Here is a 17,424-nt window from a genome sequence, read left to right on the forward strand (position 1 = left end):
CCAGAGGATTAAAATAGCGAATGTCGGGGTACCAAGGGATATTTAAAGTTGCTATTTCAGACTATTCATTAAACCCCCATGATACGCTGAATTTTGAACTACTATGTTCTCTTATTGCTGAGGGGGTGTATCTTAGTTTAAAATATTACTGATCTTCCTGAAATCATCTTTTATTTTGCAAGTGAGTTGAATAGCAGTATGTGGGAACAAGGACATGTAATACTTTTTTGCCTTTTGTTTTTGCAACTTACAACTTTTCTGCTTCAACAATGATTTCACATTTGAGTTTTAAAGATGTTAATTTTTAATGTAAAAAAAAAAAAAGGACTAGTTTGAAACTGAGTGGGTCCTCAAATTCTTTTTTTTTTTTTTTTTAACTATATTCCCCCAACATATCTACATACAATGTTACCCACTCTTTTAAAGCAAGGAAATCTTAACTTTTAGGAGTTTAAGAACACAGTCATTTTTTACTTGGTTTTTCTGGTAATCTCACTTTCCAATTGTGGCTTTGAATGTAACACAGCCTATAACATTTGTTTTAGCTTCTCTTTATCTCTACTTATAAAAATCACACGTGTGTACAATTTTTGTACTCTTTGATTAGATGTATGAGGTGGGACTGGAGTTGGTGTTGGAGAACAAGTTTTAAAAAAGGAATAATCTTTTCTCCTTCAGAGCAGGGAAAATCTAAAAAAGCTAATTGTTCCTCTGAGTTATGATCCTGTTTCTGCTGCATATTTATTTATTAAGTCTTTACTTGCTCAAATAAAATCGTCCCACATACAGATTATAGACCAAATGATGATAGAGTTGAAAAGTTATTTAAAGTAACACTGATCAGAGCTAACACTTGGTTTATATTCAGTAAGTTGATTGGTTCATTGGATGGGCATTAGTCTGGGTTCAGTTTCCTAGTCTGTCACAGCCTTCATATATGAATGAGAACAAGTTAGTCACTCAGGGCACGTCTACACTATGAAATTAGATCAAATTTATTGATGTTGACATTTAACATCCAATTTTATACAGTTGAAGGTGCATGCCCTCGTGCACTTTTGTAGGTGGAGTACATCCCTGCTACTATGGCTACCATACACAGCAGTGCCCTGAGGGCAGCCATCCCACAGTTCCTGCTGCACATTTGAATTCTGGGTTAGGTGGCTAATGCCTGATCGCACAGAAACATTGTTATAGGTCGTGACTTCTGGAAAATATGCAGGACATAGCAGATGGCTTTGCCGCAGTGGGGTTCCCTAACTGTGGTGGGGCAATAGATGGAACACATGTCCCTATCTTGACACAAGACCACTTTGCCAAAGAGTACATAAACCACAAGGGCTTCTTCTCAGTTGTGCTGCAACCACTGGTGGATCACAAAGGCCATTTCATGGACATCAGTGTAGGATGGTTGGGAAAGGTGCACAATGTGCACAAATTTAGGAACTATGGTCTCTTCAGAAAGCTGAAGGAGGGAACTTTGTTCCTAGGCTGGAAAATTACCATTTTTGACACAAATGCCAAAAGCTGTCTTGGAAGATCCAGTTTACTTCTTGCTCCCATGACTCATGAAGACATACACCGGCAGGTTGGACAATAGTAAGGAGCAGTTCAATGACAGGATGAGCAAGTGCAGAATGGTGATAGAAAGTGCTTTGGGACATTTAAAGGGGATCTACTGCAGATTACTGATTGTTAGGCCTCAAGAAAGCTGTATTCCCATTGTTGTTCCTGCTTGCTATGTGCTGAATAATATCTGTGAAATTACAGAGGAAAAGTTTCTGGCGGGGTGGTGGACTGATGAAGGTCACTTAGTGGCCAGTCATGAGCAGCCAGATGCCAGAGCAATAAGAAGAGCACATTGTAGCATACTGTGCATCAGAGCGCTTTGAAATCCAGTTTCATGAATGACCAGAAACTTGCGTGACAGTTGTGTGTTACTCATTACTATACTTGTTCCCTGCTGCATCTGTATTGCCCTGTAAACCATCCCTCCCCTAGCACAATGAATAAAGATCTTATTGTTCTGATATCACACACATCACTGAATAGAAAAGGAAACCTAGATATAGTAAGGATCTGATGACACACTGGGTGGGGGGAGCCTAAAGCCACATGGTGTATTACAGTTGCTTTGTGTAGCAATGAAAGCTGTGGGAATGACAGCCTCTGCTCCATAAGCCATGTCCTGGAGTCGAATGAAAGGCTTCTCCTCCCCCACTCCTGTAGTCTAGGACATCTGAGTGAGGAGGATATGAAATTTGAGGTGGACAGGTGGTGTATCAGTGGGTGCAGGGTGCTCTGGGCTGCTTTCCCTGCACCTCTTACCAGATGCCACATAAGGTCTGTTTGCTCACCCATGAGCCTTAACATCTCATCCTGCATCTTAAGCTCATGTACGCTGCATGCTTTCCTGTCCTGCTAACTGTATATGACCTCTAACAGGGTGCACCCTCATGAACTGAGTTGTGTGCAGATTTGGGCAGATTGCATCAGGTCTTTAAACACGTCAGTGCATGTACTTTTTTGCCTTCTAATCTGTGAAAGCCTTATTGCTGGAGCAGGGGTAGATACCACAGACAAGTCTCCAGCTGCACTGGGAAAAAATAACAAGGGCAGACTTCACAGAAAATAGATCGTTTAAAACAGATGGTTAACTCTTTTTACAGTGAATGAAATAATTTATAGCACAAAGCACATGTATTTTGTGCTATAATGTTGAATTTTGCATTTAAAATTGAGCACTTACAAGTAAGGTATAACTCGCAGCAGAACTCTGTTGGCAGGCATGGTAAGCTACACGTGAGGAGTGGGTCTCTTGCTTCTGCTTTGAGAATATGTGGGAAAGAGGATTTACCAGCTACTTCTCTCCCTTCCCATGTCAAACCTGCCCACCCCCCTCCCAGGTTGAGGTAGGGTGCCTGGATGTGCACAAGTAGCATGGGCGCACTCCTCTCACATGGCATGGCTCTTCTCTGGGATAATCCCATCAAGCCAGAGCAAACAGGGCAGCAAACCTGGGATCATAATTTATGGGGATCAGCAAGCAGAGGCAGATTGCGTCAGTGCTATCAATTACAAAACTTCCCTCAGGTCAACATGCGTGATATCTGTCTTCTCTGAATCAGAGAAAAGCATCAATGCCAGTGTAGACTCTCTCTTGCTCAAGAAAGCTCCGATGGCCATTTTAGCCATCGGGCTTTCTTGCACAAGAAATTAACTTGGCTGTCTACACTGGCTCTCTTGCGCAAGAATACTTGTGCGAGAGGGCTTATCCCTGAGCAGGAGCGTTGGAGTATTTGTGCAAGAACCACTGATTTTTACAGTACAAAGTCAGGGTCAGTGTTCTTGCAACTGCTTTTGCAAGGGTTTTTTGTGCAAAAAGGAAATGTCCACACTGTTTGTTTTTGCACAAAAACCCCATGGCAAAAATGGATCCACAGAAAATATGCAAATGAGGCTGACCAAACAGGAAATTTCAGAAGTTCCCAGGGCATCCCCTGTGTTATGTTTGTGGGAGAAGCTTTCTTGCTGTCATAGTGCTGCACACACTACCACATAGGTGAGCAAAGTATATGTGCCTCACATGAGTGGATTTTTTTCATACCCCTGAGTGACCCAAGTTTTGCTGACACAAATGATGGTATTGTAGATATGGCCTTACTCAGAGAATTTAAATAGTATTTTCATGTCTGTTTACAACACATCACACCCTTAATTGCTCACTTCACACCTTTTGCATATAGGGTTGTTTCTTCTAACCCCCAATTGCCCACTTCATTTCAAATGATCTCCTCCAATTTGTGTTTTCCCCTTCTGCTCAACTTGTTAGCTCAGACACTCAGATTCTTTCCCTAGACCTGAATAAGAGCTCTGTATCTCAAAAGCTTATACTTTCCATCAATAGAAGCTGGTCCAAGAAAGATATTACCTTACCTATTTTTGCTTCTCTCAAAGAATTTATATGGTTAGCCAATAACTCAAGTGGTACAACAGTGCTCTATGGTAAAACAGTCTTCTCTACATTAGCCATTTTTTCCTCTAAAATTTCCCACTATTTCTAATACCAGTGGAGCTCCACCGACAGTAATAATGATAGAGGTTTTAGGGTGGACAAAACATGGGAGGCTTTATCACTGTCATTTAGGCAACTGGTGTATGAAAACACATTTCTACAGCTAATCACTGCTACAGTTATTTCAAATATTTGCTACACATAGTGAGTTTACTTTTCATGCTGTGTGACGGGTCATCTAATGCTATTGCCTCTGTTTCCTAAATGAGTTATTCAAATAAAACAGCAGTTTCTAAGATTGCTACATGAGTTTCCAGCGGAAAAAGATAAATATATACAGTATTTACATTAGTATTTGTGAAATTTTGTCTGGCAGCTCATCTGAATGTTCAGAGTGAATAAAAGGGATTGGAAATCCCATTGAATTTTTCATGCTTTATTTGAAGTAATGTTCACAAATATTATGTGCCTAGACACTCACTGATGGATCTAAAAGTGATGATACTATTGCAGAGCAATTTGAAAAACCAACTGGAGAGAGAAACTGCAGAAAACTTGGTTTCACTGACAACTTTGACACCTGTAATCAAGGTTTGAACAAAGCTGACCTGGGTGGGCTGCTACATTCCACTTCCTGTTGACAAGAAAAGCTAAGCACTAGGTACTTATAGCCCACTCTCTATTAGCCTCATTTAGCACAGACACTCTAATTGACAATATTTTTTTCCTTCTCTTTCCCTTTCCTTTCCCATCAGTTCTTTTTCTATTTATTTGTGACCTGGATCCCTTACTCGATTCATCTGAAAAGGGTTGTGTGCACAAAAGCTCATAATACCATCTGCATTTTGTGTTCAACACTAAGGTGCTGCAGAACTATTCATTATTTGTTTTTGTTTTTTTCAGTTGCAGACTAACATGGTTACCCCTCTGAAGCTTTCAAAATATTACTTTGTAATGTTCACCCAATCGATTTGTAATCACAAAAATAATGCTTACATGCTCAGAATATTAACTACACTAACTTGGAACTGAGCTGGTAACTTACTTCACAATACATAGTTAGGAAAGCCTCTTTAAAGATATGGAGAAAAATCCTAGCCCCATCAGAGTTAATTCCACAACCCCTATTTACCTCAATAGGTAGTTTCTAGGGGCAAGTCACAGTAAGAAGGTTTGAAAAACCTGGAAAAAACTTTGAGCTTGCTCCCACAACTAGATTGTCATTCTCTAAATAGTAAAGCTTGTTTATAATGGCTGACAATGACTTCAGCTACTTGTAAGGATTCTTGCCTCCCAAATGACTATGGGTAGAAATAGCGTGTAATAAGTCTTGGAATGGTTAGTTTAGATTTGCGGTGTAAAATCCTATTTAATTGGTTAACCAATGGAACACACTGTTTAACTGGCTAACTAATTAAAGGGGATGGGGGTTGCTCCAGCTCAGCTGGAGCAGCCCCTGCCTGCGGCTCACCTGCCGCAGCCAGGGACTGCACTGGCCGGGACATCAGAACAGCCCCTGCCTGTGGTGGGCCAGGGCACCCAGGCTCACCATAGACAGAGGCAGCACTGGAGCACCCCTATCCAGGGGAGCTGCTCTAGCCTCACCAGTTTAATCTTAACTGGTTAAACCTTCACATCAATAGTTTAGATGCCAATACTAGTCTTGGAAATATTCAGTTTAGATTTTAAGACTAGTCCTTCTCCATGTTGCTTTGTGACGCTGAACTAATAGCTAGTTATCTGTTCAAATAAACCCCCTCTTTCAGCTCAAAGGAGGTTGTGGACATGTAAGCTTCTGGCTGTACTAGATGTTTTTGCACATTGCCATCAGGGTAACCCAGCCACCTCAAATGCATTGCTTTAGGGTAATTAGCATCACCAAAAGCACAGCTCTCACACCTCAGATTGGAAGAGCTCTCTTGTGGTCAGAAAGAAACAGTGTGTTGACTTTAACACCTGACCTCTGACCTCACGTTCTCTCCATCCCCAAGATGATATAAGTACACAATTAATATGGGCCAACAGTGTGAAAAACACTTAGAAACCTGAAATACATATAAAATATTGCATTTACATCATTTTGATACATTCTTCTAAAGAAGAGATAGGTAATAAGCAGCCAGTGAGCCAGACACAGTTTGTCAGGGGCTAACCCTGTCTGGCCCATAGGCCAATTATTGCTCACCCTGATCTAAAGACTGAGGCTATGTCTAGACTCCCAGAGGTATCCCAGAAAAACTCCGCCACATCCAGGAAACACATCTGCTTTTCTGTGTGGTGTATGTAGTGTGTGGTTTGGTTGTTTTTTTGGTGGGAGGAGGAAGACAGGGCTTCCAATAAAGCCCCGTAGTTTAGACATAGCCTTAGTGTCTAGTGAACTACCAAACTCCGACACGTAATGGGACTGCCCCTACCTATACATCTCTGTGACTTGGGTGGCTTTTTTTAACCTAACTTCAGTACACTTGGTGGGTATGCTGAAGATGTTGCCAAAGGAGAATACAGAACTATCAAGTATGCCCAGAGAGGCATAAGGATCTTGTGCAAAAGGTTTATTTTGCGCAAAACGGAAGCGGCTGGGCGGCTTCTTTTTGCGCAAAAAGCATCAGCAGAAAATATGCTCATGACATTGTGACTCATGCTAACCATTAGCATACACTCTGCCACAAAAAGCTTGTAGTGTAGACATAGCCTGAATGAATAGGGAAACAAGGGAAGGAATTGTGGCAGGAAGCAAGCAATGGTGAGAAACTTCACTGGAGTTCACCCGGTAGGACGTTGTCTGGAATCAGGACTTGCCGCTGAAACTACAGCCAGCCAGCTGACCTAAATTGACCACTATGATCTATCAGACTCTCTCAAAGGCACCACCAGTTCTGTTCTTAAGTCCAGCAGTAGCCCAGGTTAGTGGGTATTCAACATTTACACCTATACCTGCAATCACTTCTTTGCCTTGTTCCTAGCCATGCTTCTGCCTCACCCCAGTACTCTCCAGCTCTTCTTGTTTTCCAACTTTGGCTCCAACATTCAGCTCTGACTGCTGGTTTCTGACTCCAGCTTTCACCATTAGGCATGACCACCCACAACTTGGCCCATGATAATGGTACTCTGGTTTAGTATGGCTAGGCTCCTGGGAATTCCAGGGTATCAGATCTGCAATATTCACGTTATTCCTATCTTAGTCCTCATTTCTGTTGCTTTTAGGTCAGTTCAGCATGATCAGGTCCATAGGGAGTGACCTAAGAAACTGATGACTAGCCAGGGTGTGGTTATCCTTATTTTGAATTTGATAGATAGTATATTTCCAAATGTCTTCAGGATTACAGCTTTTGCAACTATCCACCCATCCGTTGACAACATCCATCATTGTTTATAGGCCAAGGCTTTTTCCTATGTCCTCCCACATAAAGGAAGCAGTGAGGAGACAGAGATTCATCCTTAGAGGAGGACGTAGTTTTGTTCCAAGACAAACACGCTCAAAGACCTCTTTAAAAACATCCTACTTTTCTTGCTGCCTCTGTTTTGTTTTTGTTTTGACAACTTTCCTTAAATACTGTTTATCCTAGAAATGCAGTCTGACTTTTTGGCTAAATGATATCTGAAAGTTACAGGGAATGACAAGGTCAAGGGACATTTCTGTAGATGTTAAGTTTTTTTTTGTTTGGGGGTTTGTTTTTTAACTTCTACTTCTGGACAAGATTCATATGATGAAATAAAAACTTTATATTTTTGGCATGTTGAGCGCTCATGAGAGGTGCTAATCTGTGAGCTCTGTTCACTGTTTATCCAGAGATCAGGCATAGGGCAGCAGTAGTGTCCTGGCAGTGAGCCTTAATGCTTATCTGGAGGTAGCATCTTGATGAATAAAAGCATTGTTCAGGCCTTGCCTGTTCAGTCCTTGGCGCCTCTGCTCAGATCTCCCTAATGATGGCAGTTTTGTGGATATCATGAGACCTTTTCCTTAGGCCATGCAGTGGGGACTAAAACTCAGCGATATGAGGTGCACAGAATAGCAATTGTAAATGTTGTAGAAATGGGGGCCTGCTCCAAACCCCACTGAAGTCAATGGAAAGGCTCCTATTGACGATAGTGGGTGCTAGGTACCCTTAATTCAGAGCCACATAAGTTGCTAAATATTAGGAGGTAACAATTTTCTTTTGCTGTGTTGGAGTTAACTGTCATTTTGTGGGTGAATTGTCCCATTATGAAGCTACTGAGACATCCAGGCCTCTTCAGCGAGCCTTACTTTTAAGCTAAGGAAAGCAAATGCAATAGTCTTAAGATTCTATAATAGAATTGATTGTTATACAACATCACAGGCCTGAAAAAAGTACTTTTTATGGTAGTGTGACTTAAAAAGATGTCTAATTTAAAAATTTCAGTAAATAAATATCCAAGGAGAATACAAATTTGCAGGTGCTTGGTTAAAAATCAGCGTAGCTCACCAGCTAAGGATCTGGCCTGTTTTTTTCCATGCTGTGTATTAACAGTGATTTTCTGGCTTGTCTTAAACAGTAATGTTTTAGTAATGTGTTTTGTGGTTTGTGGGTGCTGTGAAGCTGCCTAAATGTGGCATGCATGAGGACCTCAGAACATGAATCAGTGCAATTCAACAGTAACATTACTATTTGAGTTAGACTTCCTGACCACAAGGAAGGATTCATTTACTCTGATGACCAGAATCCTATTCTGGGTCATGCATGTTAAGATGAGTTGTGTATATATATTTATTTGGAGTAGAAGACAAGGCAGTTAGCTGCCAAAATCACTGGTGATGTGGTATTTGTGCCTAGTCTAGGTTTTATTTAAACTTCTTCAGATTGTTTTTTGAAAAATGTAATATTACCACTTTAGAGCTGGTAGTACTGTATTTACATTTGATTTTTTTGGTATGGCTTGGGTATCACAGTCATTGATTCTTTCTAAATGTTTCTTTTAAATTAATATGAGCTGGTATTGTCTAAGTGTCAATAGTCAGTGGCTGTGTAAACCTGATGTACTGTACAGCATCCATGTATTTTTTTACATATAATTTCTTAATAGATTGGATATTGAAATTCAGAGGTTTTTTTTTTCAATTTCTGAATTTTTGTAAAGAGAAATCATGCCTCCCCAATCTACTAGAATTCTTTGAGGGGTCAACAAGCATGTGGACAAGGATATAGTGTACACAGATTTTCAGAAAGCCTCTGATAACGTTCCTCACCAAAGGCTCTTACGCAAGCTAAGCTATCATGGGATAAGAGGGAAGGTCCTTTCATGAATCAGAAATTGGTTGAAGGAGAGGAAACAAAGGGTAAGAATTAAGGATCAGTTTTCAGAATGGAGAGGAGGTAAATATTGGTGTCCTCCAAGGGTCATATTGGGCCCAGGACTGTTCAGCATATCTACTATATATTTTACAGAGTGTGTGTGTGTGTGTCCGTCCATCTGCAAGTCCGTTTGTTCAAGAACTCCTCCTACATGGTAAGAGCTAGGACCATCAAATTTGGTATGCAACTTCCTCTTCTCATAACTTAAAGCAAGGTCAGTGTTTGGTTGTGCCAGCACAATAGGATGTGCCTGGAATGTGATTGGCTTTGCATCAAATGTAAAGAGAGGAGTTTGAGAGCAGGGACTGAAGATCAAAGATGAGAAGCACAGCCAAAAATTCATAATATTACCTGTAATGTATTCAGCTTATCTATTCCTATTATAAAGAAATGTAGGCACTTCCTCTATGTATATCAAAAGCGGCGAGGAGTCCTGTGGCACCTTATAGACTAACTGAAGTGTTGGAGCATAAGCTTTCGTGGACAAAGACCCACTTCATCAGATGCAAGTAGTGGGAAATTTCCAGAGGCAGGTATAAATATGCAGGCCAGAATCAGGCTGGAGATGACAAGGTGGATCCAATCAGGGAGGATGAGGCCTACTTCTAGTAGCTGATCTGGAGGTGTGAATTCCAAGAGAGGAGAAGCTGCTTTTGTAGTTAGCTAGCCATTCACAGTCTTTGTTTAATCCAGAGTTGATTGTGTCAAACTTGAAGATTAACTGTAGCTCAGCAGTTTCTCTTTGAAGTCTGGTCCTGAAGTTTTTTTGCTGCAGGATGGCTACCTTTAGATCTGCAATTGTGTGTCCAGGGAGATTGAAGTGTTCCCCTACAGGTTTTTGTATGTTGCCATTCCTAATATCTGATTTGTGTCCATTGATTCTTTTACGTAGGGACTGTCCAGTTTGGCCGATTGTATATAGCAGTGGGGCATTGTTGGCACATGATGGCATATATTACGTTAGTAGATGTACATGAGAATGAACCTGTGGACAGACAACCCGCCAACCTGAAGCGTATTCTCACCAGCAGCTCTACACTGCACCATAATAACTCTAACTCAGGAACCAATCCATGCAACAAACCTCAGTGCCAACTCTGCCCACATATATACACCAGCAACAGCATCACAGGACCTAACTAGATCAGCCATACTGCCACTGGTTCATTCTCCTGCACTGTGTGCTCAAAAAAGAAGGAGCCCCAGTCACAGGTTGTGCTTAAACATGAGAGCCAATTTCATCCAGAAACCTGGATCTCATTTTGCATTTCTAATCTGTTGACTTTAAACAAGGAAATGTTAAAACCTGTGATTAAGGCATTCCAATACGTTATCTGGAATACCCTGGGAAACACATAAAAAGAATCAAATGGACTTTGCATATAAGCTGCCTTTGGATTCTGACCTGCTGCAATGTTTCCAGAAAGACTTATGTGTGGAAGCCAGCAAATTCACTATCTGACACAACTCAGGACTTGTCAATCTCTTGTACTGTATATGATTCTTTGATCTTTCAGTAACTCTTGTCTTTTCTTAATACAGTTTCAGTTAGTTATTAAGGATTTGTGATATTTGGGTAAATCTTAAAACATATTGACTGGGGTAAGTGTCTGATCCTTTTGGGATTGGTAGAACCTCTCATGTGGTGAACTGTGTTTTCAGTAATTCTCATTATAAAATACCAATATTTCCAGATGGGAACTAAGGGGTGGAATGCCTAAGGGGCACTGTATTTTAGCTTCTTGATAACTATGTTTTGTACTAGTATGATGAATTTTATAGAAATCTAATTATAGAATAAACCGCCAGTTTTTGGAGTGCATCTGCCCTATTTCTTGGAATCTGCCCTGGATGTGCCATTGTCACTGTGGTCCATTCTTAGCACCAGTCACAGAAACATTAAAAGCCAACCTTTTCATTTTGGGGAAGGAAAAACATTGTAAGGATTTGACATAGGACAGTGCTAATATTTTTATTAGGAAGATAAAAGAAGGAAGGGGCCAGTCCTCTCATCTTGACTCATGTGAATGGTCTCATTGAAATCAGCAGAATTACTTGCACAAGTAAAGACTATTTGTGTGAGTAATGGCTATGCAATTGGTCCTCTAATTTTCACATTTATTAGCTTCTGCAGGCTAACATGCTTTCATATAGAAGGGGCAACTACATTTTCATTACCTAAAAGAGAGGTTTCAAAACTATCCTACAGTTACACTTAACTCTGTTTTTTATTTTCTTTACTATATTACAGGTACTTTCTGCCTGTGTGCTAACCATAATCCTAGGGTGTATATTTGGACTGAAGCCTAGCTGTTCAAGAGATGGTAATTAATGTGATTTCTTTTTTTAAAATTGATCACGAATTTTTTTATGACTTGCCTTACCTGAAGTAGTTTCAAATGCCAGCCTGTGAGTCAGAGGACTTTCCTGTGGGGATTTTCTATGGAATTCTCCTAATGTATTGGTGTTTTCCCTTCTCCTTCCTCCATTATAAGGTTTGGCTTTGATAGGGACTGGTAGGAGGTAATCTAGGCGCTGAAACAGATGAAACAACTTCACGAATGAAATGAATAAATGCTCCATGAAAGAAATCCAACAGGGAGTGAGTTGTAAAAAGTTGTGTCCAGACTCAGAACACAGAAATACCTTTGAATATAAGGCCTTTGCAGGCTCAGCCAATAATCCCATAATAGTATTTACCCTGATAATACAATTACTGTTAAATCCCCCCCCCCGGAATCTGTTTGGTATTGTTCCACCATTTTCCTTTGGCTTTGCAGAGATGACAGAATTTGTTCCTAACTGATTTAAACTGTGAGAGAGAGTTGAGGTGGACACTTGATTCAGTAGCTGACTTCCATTCTTTTCCTGTTTTCCTTTTTCTTAATAACTGTGAAATACTTATGTCAGACCTTTGTAGATACGAACATAAGAATGGCCATACTGGGTCAGACTAGTGGTCCATTCAGCCCAGTACCCTGTCTGCTGACAGTGGCCAATACCAGATGCCCCAGTGGGAGGGAATACAACAGGTAATCCTGACATGATCCCTCCCCTATCACCCACCTCCAGAGAAACAGAGGCTAGGGACACCATTCCTACCCATGCTGGCTAATAGCCATTGATGGACCTAACCTCCAAGAATCTATCTAGCTCTTTTTTGAACCCTGTTAAAGTCCTAGCCTTCACCACATTCTCTGGCAAGAAGTTCCAGAGATTGACTGAGCACTGAGTGAAGAAAAACTTCCTCTTGTTTGTTTTAAACCTGCTGCCTATTAATTTCATTTGGTGACCCCTAATTCTTATATTGCAGGAATAAGTAAATAACTTTTCTTATTCACTTTTTCCATACCAGTCAGAATTTTATGGATTTCTATTATATCTCCCCTTAGTCTCTTAGACTTTTCAGCTTAGAAAAAAAAAGTCTTTTTAATCTCTCTTCCTAGGGACCCGTTCTAAACTCCTAATCATTTTGTTGCCCTCTTCTGAACCTTTTCCAATGCCAATATATCTTTTCTTAAAAAAAAAAAAAAAAAAAAAAAAAGAGGTGACCACATCTATATGCAGTATTCAAGATGTAGGAGTACCATGGTTTTATATAGAGACAATAAGATATTTTCTGTTTTATTCTCTATCCCCTTTTTTATGATTCCTAACATTCTGTTTGCTTTTTTGATTGCTGCTACACACCGATCTCTCTTGAGAAGTTATAGCTAAATGAGTCCCCATCATATTGTATGTATCGTTGGGATTATTTTTTCCCATGTGCATTACTTTACATTTATCAACATTAAATTTCATTTGTGGGGAAAGAGGGCTTAGTATATGTGATTTTAATTATCAGGAAATAAATCAGCTACACACACCACCACATAACATATAACACATTTAGTAAACCAGTCCCTGTGATACCTAATTTGAGGTAATCCCAATTTACTAGAAAACTAGAATAATACATGTAGCTAAAAGGTGGTATAATATAGCTGTGCCACTCCCGACAATGATCTTCTATGGCACATTCACCAATTTAGTGCAGTATTAATGTTTAGCCATCAACATCTAAATTTCCACCTCCAATTCCCAACCAGCATCCCAAAAGCAACACACTGCTTGTTTGAAAGAAAGAATAGAAAAGACATGAAGGAATGCTAAATGTAATACTTAATCATACCCCTAACTGAAATAGTCATAATTAATACAAAATTTGTATCTTGCACAGGGTCTAGTTTTCTATCCTTAGCAAATATTTACATGTTGTTCCATTGTTTGCGTTCTGCCCTACTTTTTGCTACTAGCTGCCAAGTGCCTAATACTGCGATTACTGAAAGCAATGACTCTGTCCAATATTTCAGTCAAAACCTGCAAAGGCCGTTGCTTCGAGAGGACATTTGGAAGCTGCCGCTGTGATAGAAATTGTGTTGAACTTGGAAACTGCTGCTTAGATTTCCAGGAAGCATGCATACAGCCAGGTAAGGAGGGAAACAGCTCATGTATTTCTAATATCTAATGAGTTAGCATCCCCAGTGAGGCTATATCTATGCTTGCTCCCTAGTTAGAACTAGGGATGCAAATGTAGCCAACCGAAATTGCTAATGAAGAGGGGATTTAAATATCCTGCACTTCATTAGCATAATCTCGCCCACACACTATTCTGCTCGCCAGCTGATTTGAACCAGGAAGTGCTCTCTGGGATGCGTTAGTTCGAATCAAACCCCTTGGTTTGAACCAACGTTACTTCTCAAAAAATGGCAGTTTAAACACCATGTTGCTTAGACTTGCTATGAGAACAAGGCTGAATTAAGCCTGCTTGCTTAACAAATGATATAAATTGCCATACTTCGGAAAATCGGTAAAAGGCTGCCTTTTATTGTCCTCCTAGCTCTTTGGCAGTATAACTAAATGTGATGTTATTAGAAATATCTGTTACTGCTTTCTTGAAAGGTCAGATTCTGCTGTTATGCATGTGTGAACTCCTCAAAACATATCTTTTCATGTGGATCAGGAGGCAGAATTTAATGCTTAATTTTTATGTTACTTATGCATGTAAACAAGAACTAAAAGTGGAAGCTTTTACATTTGATTTCTGATTGTAGCTCATATATGGACCTGCAATAAGTTCCGGTGTGGAGAGAAGAGGCAGAAGGACTATCATTGTTCCTGCTCAGATGATTGTGTGGAAAACAAAGATTGTTGTGTCAATTATTATATAATGTGCCAAGGTAAATTTCCACCTTATCTTCCCAACCACACCCTCCTTGTTTGAAAGGAACAGTAGGAAAAGTTAGGAGACAATGTTAATTGTAACATTTTTAGTCCTTAGTCTTACTCTTAACAGGAATAACAACAGTATAAAGCTTGTGTAGAGCATGCTCTAGTTGTTTCTTCTTTTCACATCTTGTTATCCTTGTTTGATTTCTGGCCAACTTTTTGCTAATGGTCACAAAGTTTTTAGTATTCAGGTGACTAGAAGTAATGATGATGCCACCTAAGAAATGGCCTGGCTTTCTAATGGTGTGAAAACTGAAAGAAAAGATTTTTGCTATTCACCTCCCCTTTCTCCCCCCCCTCCCCTGAAATGTCGAAATGTTGATGATCACTTCACAGATCAGTTTTATTGAATATGAGAACTGTACACTATTTCTTAATGTGATTATACCTATTTTAGGAGAGAAAAGTTGGGTCGAAGAACAATGTGAGGACATTAGTGAGCCCCAGTGTCCAGCAGGGTAAGGATAGTTTATTTTTACCTGGAAGTTTACATTTTTAACAATATTTTTAAGGATAATGATCTCAGTTTACAAACAAGCCAACCAATTCTCCCTTCAGCAGTGTCTGAATAGTAATGACAGGCTGTTATTATCTATAGTGTCTCAGTAATAGTAGGTCTTGTTATCTTGATATAGAGTTCAATGTACAAGAAACATTTTATAAGAATCTCCCATAAATTTCCAGTCCTGCATGTTGTTAGGTGCTCACTGTTGCCACATCAGAATAATGCAGCATTGGGCCTTCTAAGGTAACTAATTTTTTGTTATGGAAGGTATTCCAGGCTTATGAACTAAAAATAACTGTACTCCATTCAACCAGCTAGAGAGGCATAGGAAAGTCAATCCAAGTATTAGTCAGAGCTATCAAATGTCATTAATTTTGCATGCCCTCTCATCCCTGCCTGAATCTTACTCTAGCTGACCTAGGGATGTAAGCAGCTAGTTAACTATCCAATAAGCAAAAGCTTATTGGTTAGTCAATTAGTTCCTTGGTTAGTCGCTTCCCCCCCACTTGCTGCCTCTTTTAGAGGCAGCAAGGGGGAGCAGGAGCCAGTGCTGGAGGTACTGCCCTCTGCTGCACTTCAGCCTTTTAAATGTATTAAGAGCCTGTTGGCTCTTAATACATTTAAAAGGCAGAGCTGCAGAGGGGTTAGCTCCCAGGGCTGGGAGCTAACCCTGCTACAGCTCCCCTGCTTATCGACTAATTGACTGGTTGATGGAAAATCCATCAATTATATGATTAGTTGATTAAACTAGATTTAATGTCCCTAGGCTTACCTGTGAACTGCAGCAGCAGCAGCTAGTTCTTTTGGTTGCTATGAATCATGGAGACAGGCAGTCAGGTGGTTCACATTACTCTCCTGTGGCCGTTTTCACTGTGGGAGCTGAGCAGGGAAGGGGTAAGCAGCAGTGAGAGGAAATTAAGGGGTGGCAGCAGCATCTAACATTTCTACTAGCAGGGCCAGAATGTAAAGGGGTATAGTACTGATATCAACCAGACATAGCTGTCCTCCAAGATAACACAATGCCAGCACTCATTGAACTCCTACTGCTTACCTATGTCAGTGCCTCCTAAGCAGCGCTTAGGCAACTACTCAATTTCCTTACAAACTCCAGCACCCAGCAACCCATGCACCCTAGAATCTACCCACCTAATTTAGCAATTCCAGATGATATCCCAATAGGTGCTAGATTTGGGACAGTTTTATGTCATACACACCACCACTGCTCGGTGGAAGGTGTATGAACCATAAATGGAATTTTACAATCCTATGCGAAATATCCACAATATGCAAATTTCTTCATTAAATATGCATAGAATGTCCTCTATAGAGCTGCCTGTGCATAGGGTTGCCAAATCTCCCTGGCTTTTGTCTATGTAGTGTTTTCCTTTTTCCACTAAGATAGGAGGAGAGCTAGATATGCTGAAGAGTAGGGCTAGGGTCCAGAATGACCTAGACAAATTGGAGGATTGGACCAAAATAAATCGGATGCGATTCAGGTACACAGGCCTGCACTTGGGATGGAAGAATCCCAAGCATTGCTACAGGCTGTGGACCAACTGGTGAAGCAGCAGTTCAGCAGAAAAGGACCTGGAGATTATACTGGATAAGAAGCTGGATATGAGTGAACGGTGTACCCTTGTAGCCAAGAAGGCTAATGGCGTATTGGTTTGCATTAGTAGGAGCATTGCCTGCAGATCTAGGGAAGTGATTATTCCCCTTTGACACTGGTGAGGCCACATCTGGACTATTGTATCCAATTCTGGGGCCCCCATTATGAAGGCATGAGGATGCATTGGAGAAAGTCCAGCAGAGGGCAATTATTAGGGGGGTGGAGCACATGACTTATGAGAGACTGAGGGATTTGGGCTTATTTAGTCTACAGAAGAGAAGAGTGAGGGGGGTGGGGATTTGATAGCAGCCTTCAACTACCTAAAGGGGGGTTCAAAATAGGATGGAGAAAAGCTGTTCTCAGTTGTGACAGATGAAGAACAAGGAACAATGGTCTAAAGTTGCAGTGGGGGAGGAGGGTCTAGGTTGGATATTAGGAAAAGCTGTTTCATTAGGAGTGTGGTGAAGCCCTGGAATGGGTAACCTAAGAAGGTAATGGAATCTCTATCCCCAGCGGTTTTTAAGTCCCAGCTTGACAAAGCCTTGGCTGAGATGATTTAGTCAGGGTTAGTCCTGCTTTTAGCAGGGGGTTGGATTCGATGACCTCCTGAGGTCTTTTCCAACCCTTTGATTCTATAATACTGGTATTACAAAGGTGAAACACACTTAAAGGGCGGGCACATGAAATGTGGTGGGTGCTGATTGCACACAACATT

General features: G+C 40.6%; 1 protein-coding gene across 1 annotated transcript in view; it reads left to right on the forward strand.

The window, feature by feature from the left end:
* ENPP1 (ectonucleotide pyrophosphatase/phosphodiesterase 1) overlaps positions 1-17,424 on the forward strand; it is a 70,056-nt gene that overhangs the window by 4,720 nt on the left and 47,912 nt on the right. The window contains exons 2-5 of the mRNA XM_006127287.5: positions 11,579-11,651; positions 13,680-13,796; positions 14,421-14,546; positions 14,993-15,053. Coding sequence (XP_006127349.3) covers positions 11,579-11,651; positions 13,680-13,796; positions 14,421-14,546; positions 14,993-15,053 — 377 coding nt within the window. The remainder of the gene's footprint in view (positions 1-11,578; positions 11,652-13,679; positions 13,797-14,420; positions 14,547-14,992; positions 15,054-17,424) is intronic.

Source organism: Pelodiscus sinensis, chromosome 3 (assembly GCF_052426305.1).
Source record: "Pelodiscus sinensis isolate ZL-2025 chromosome 3, ASM5242630v1, whole genome shotgun sequence".
NCBI lineage: Eukaryota > Metazoa > Chordata > Testudines > Trionychidae > Pelodiscus > Pelodiscus sinensis.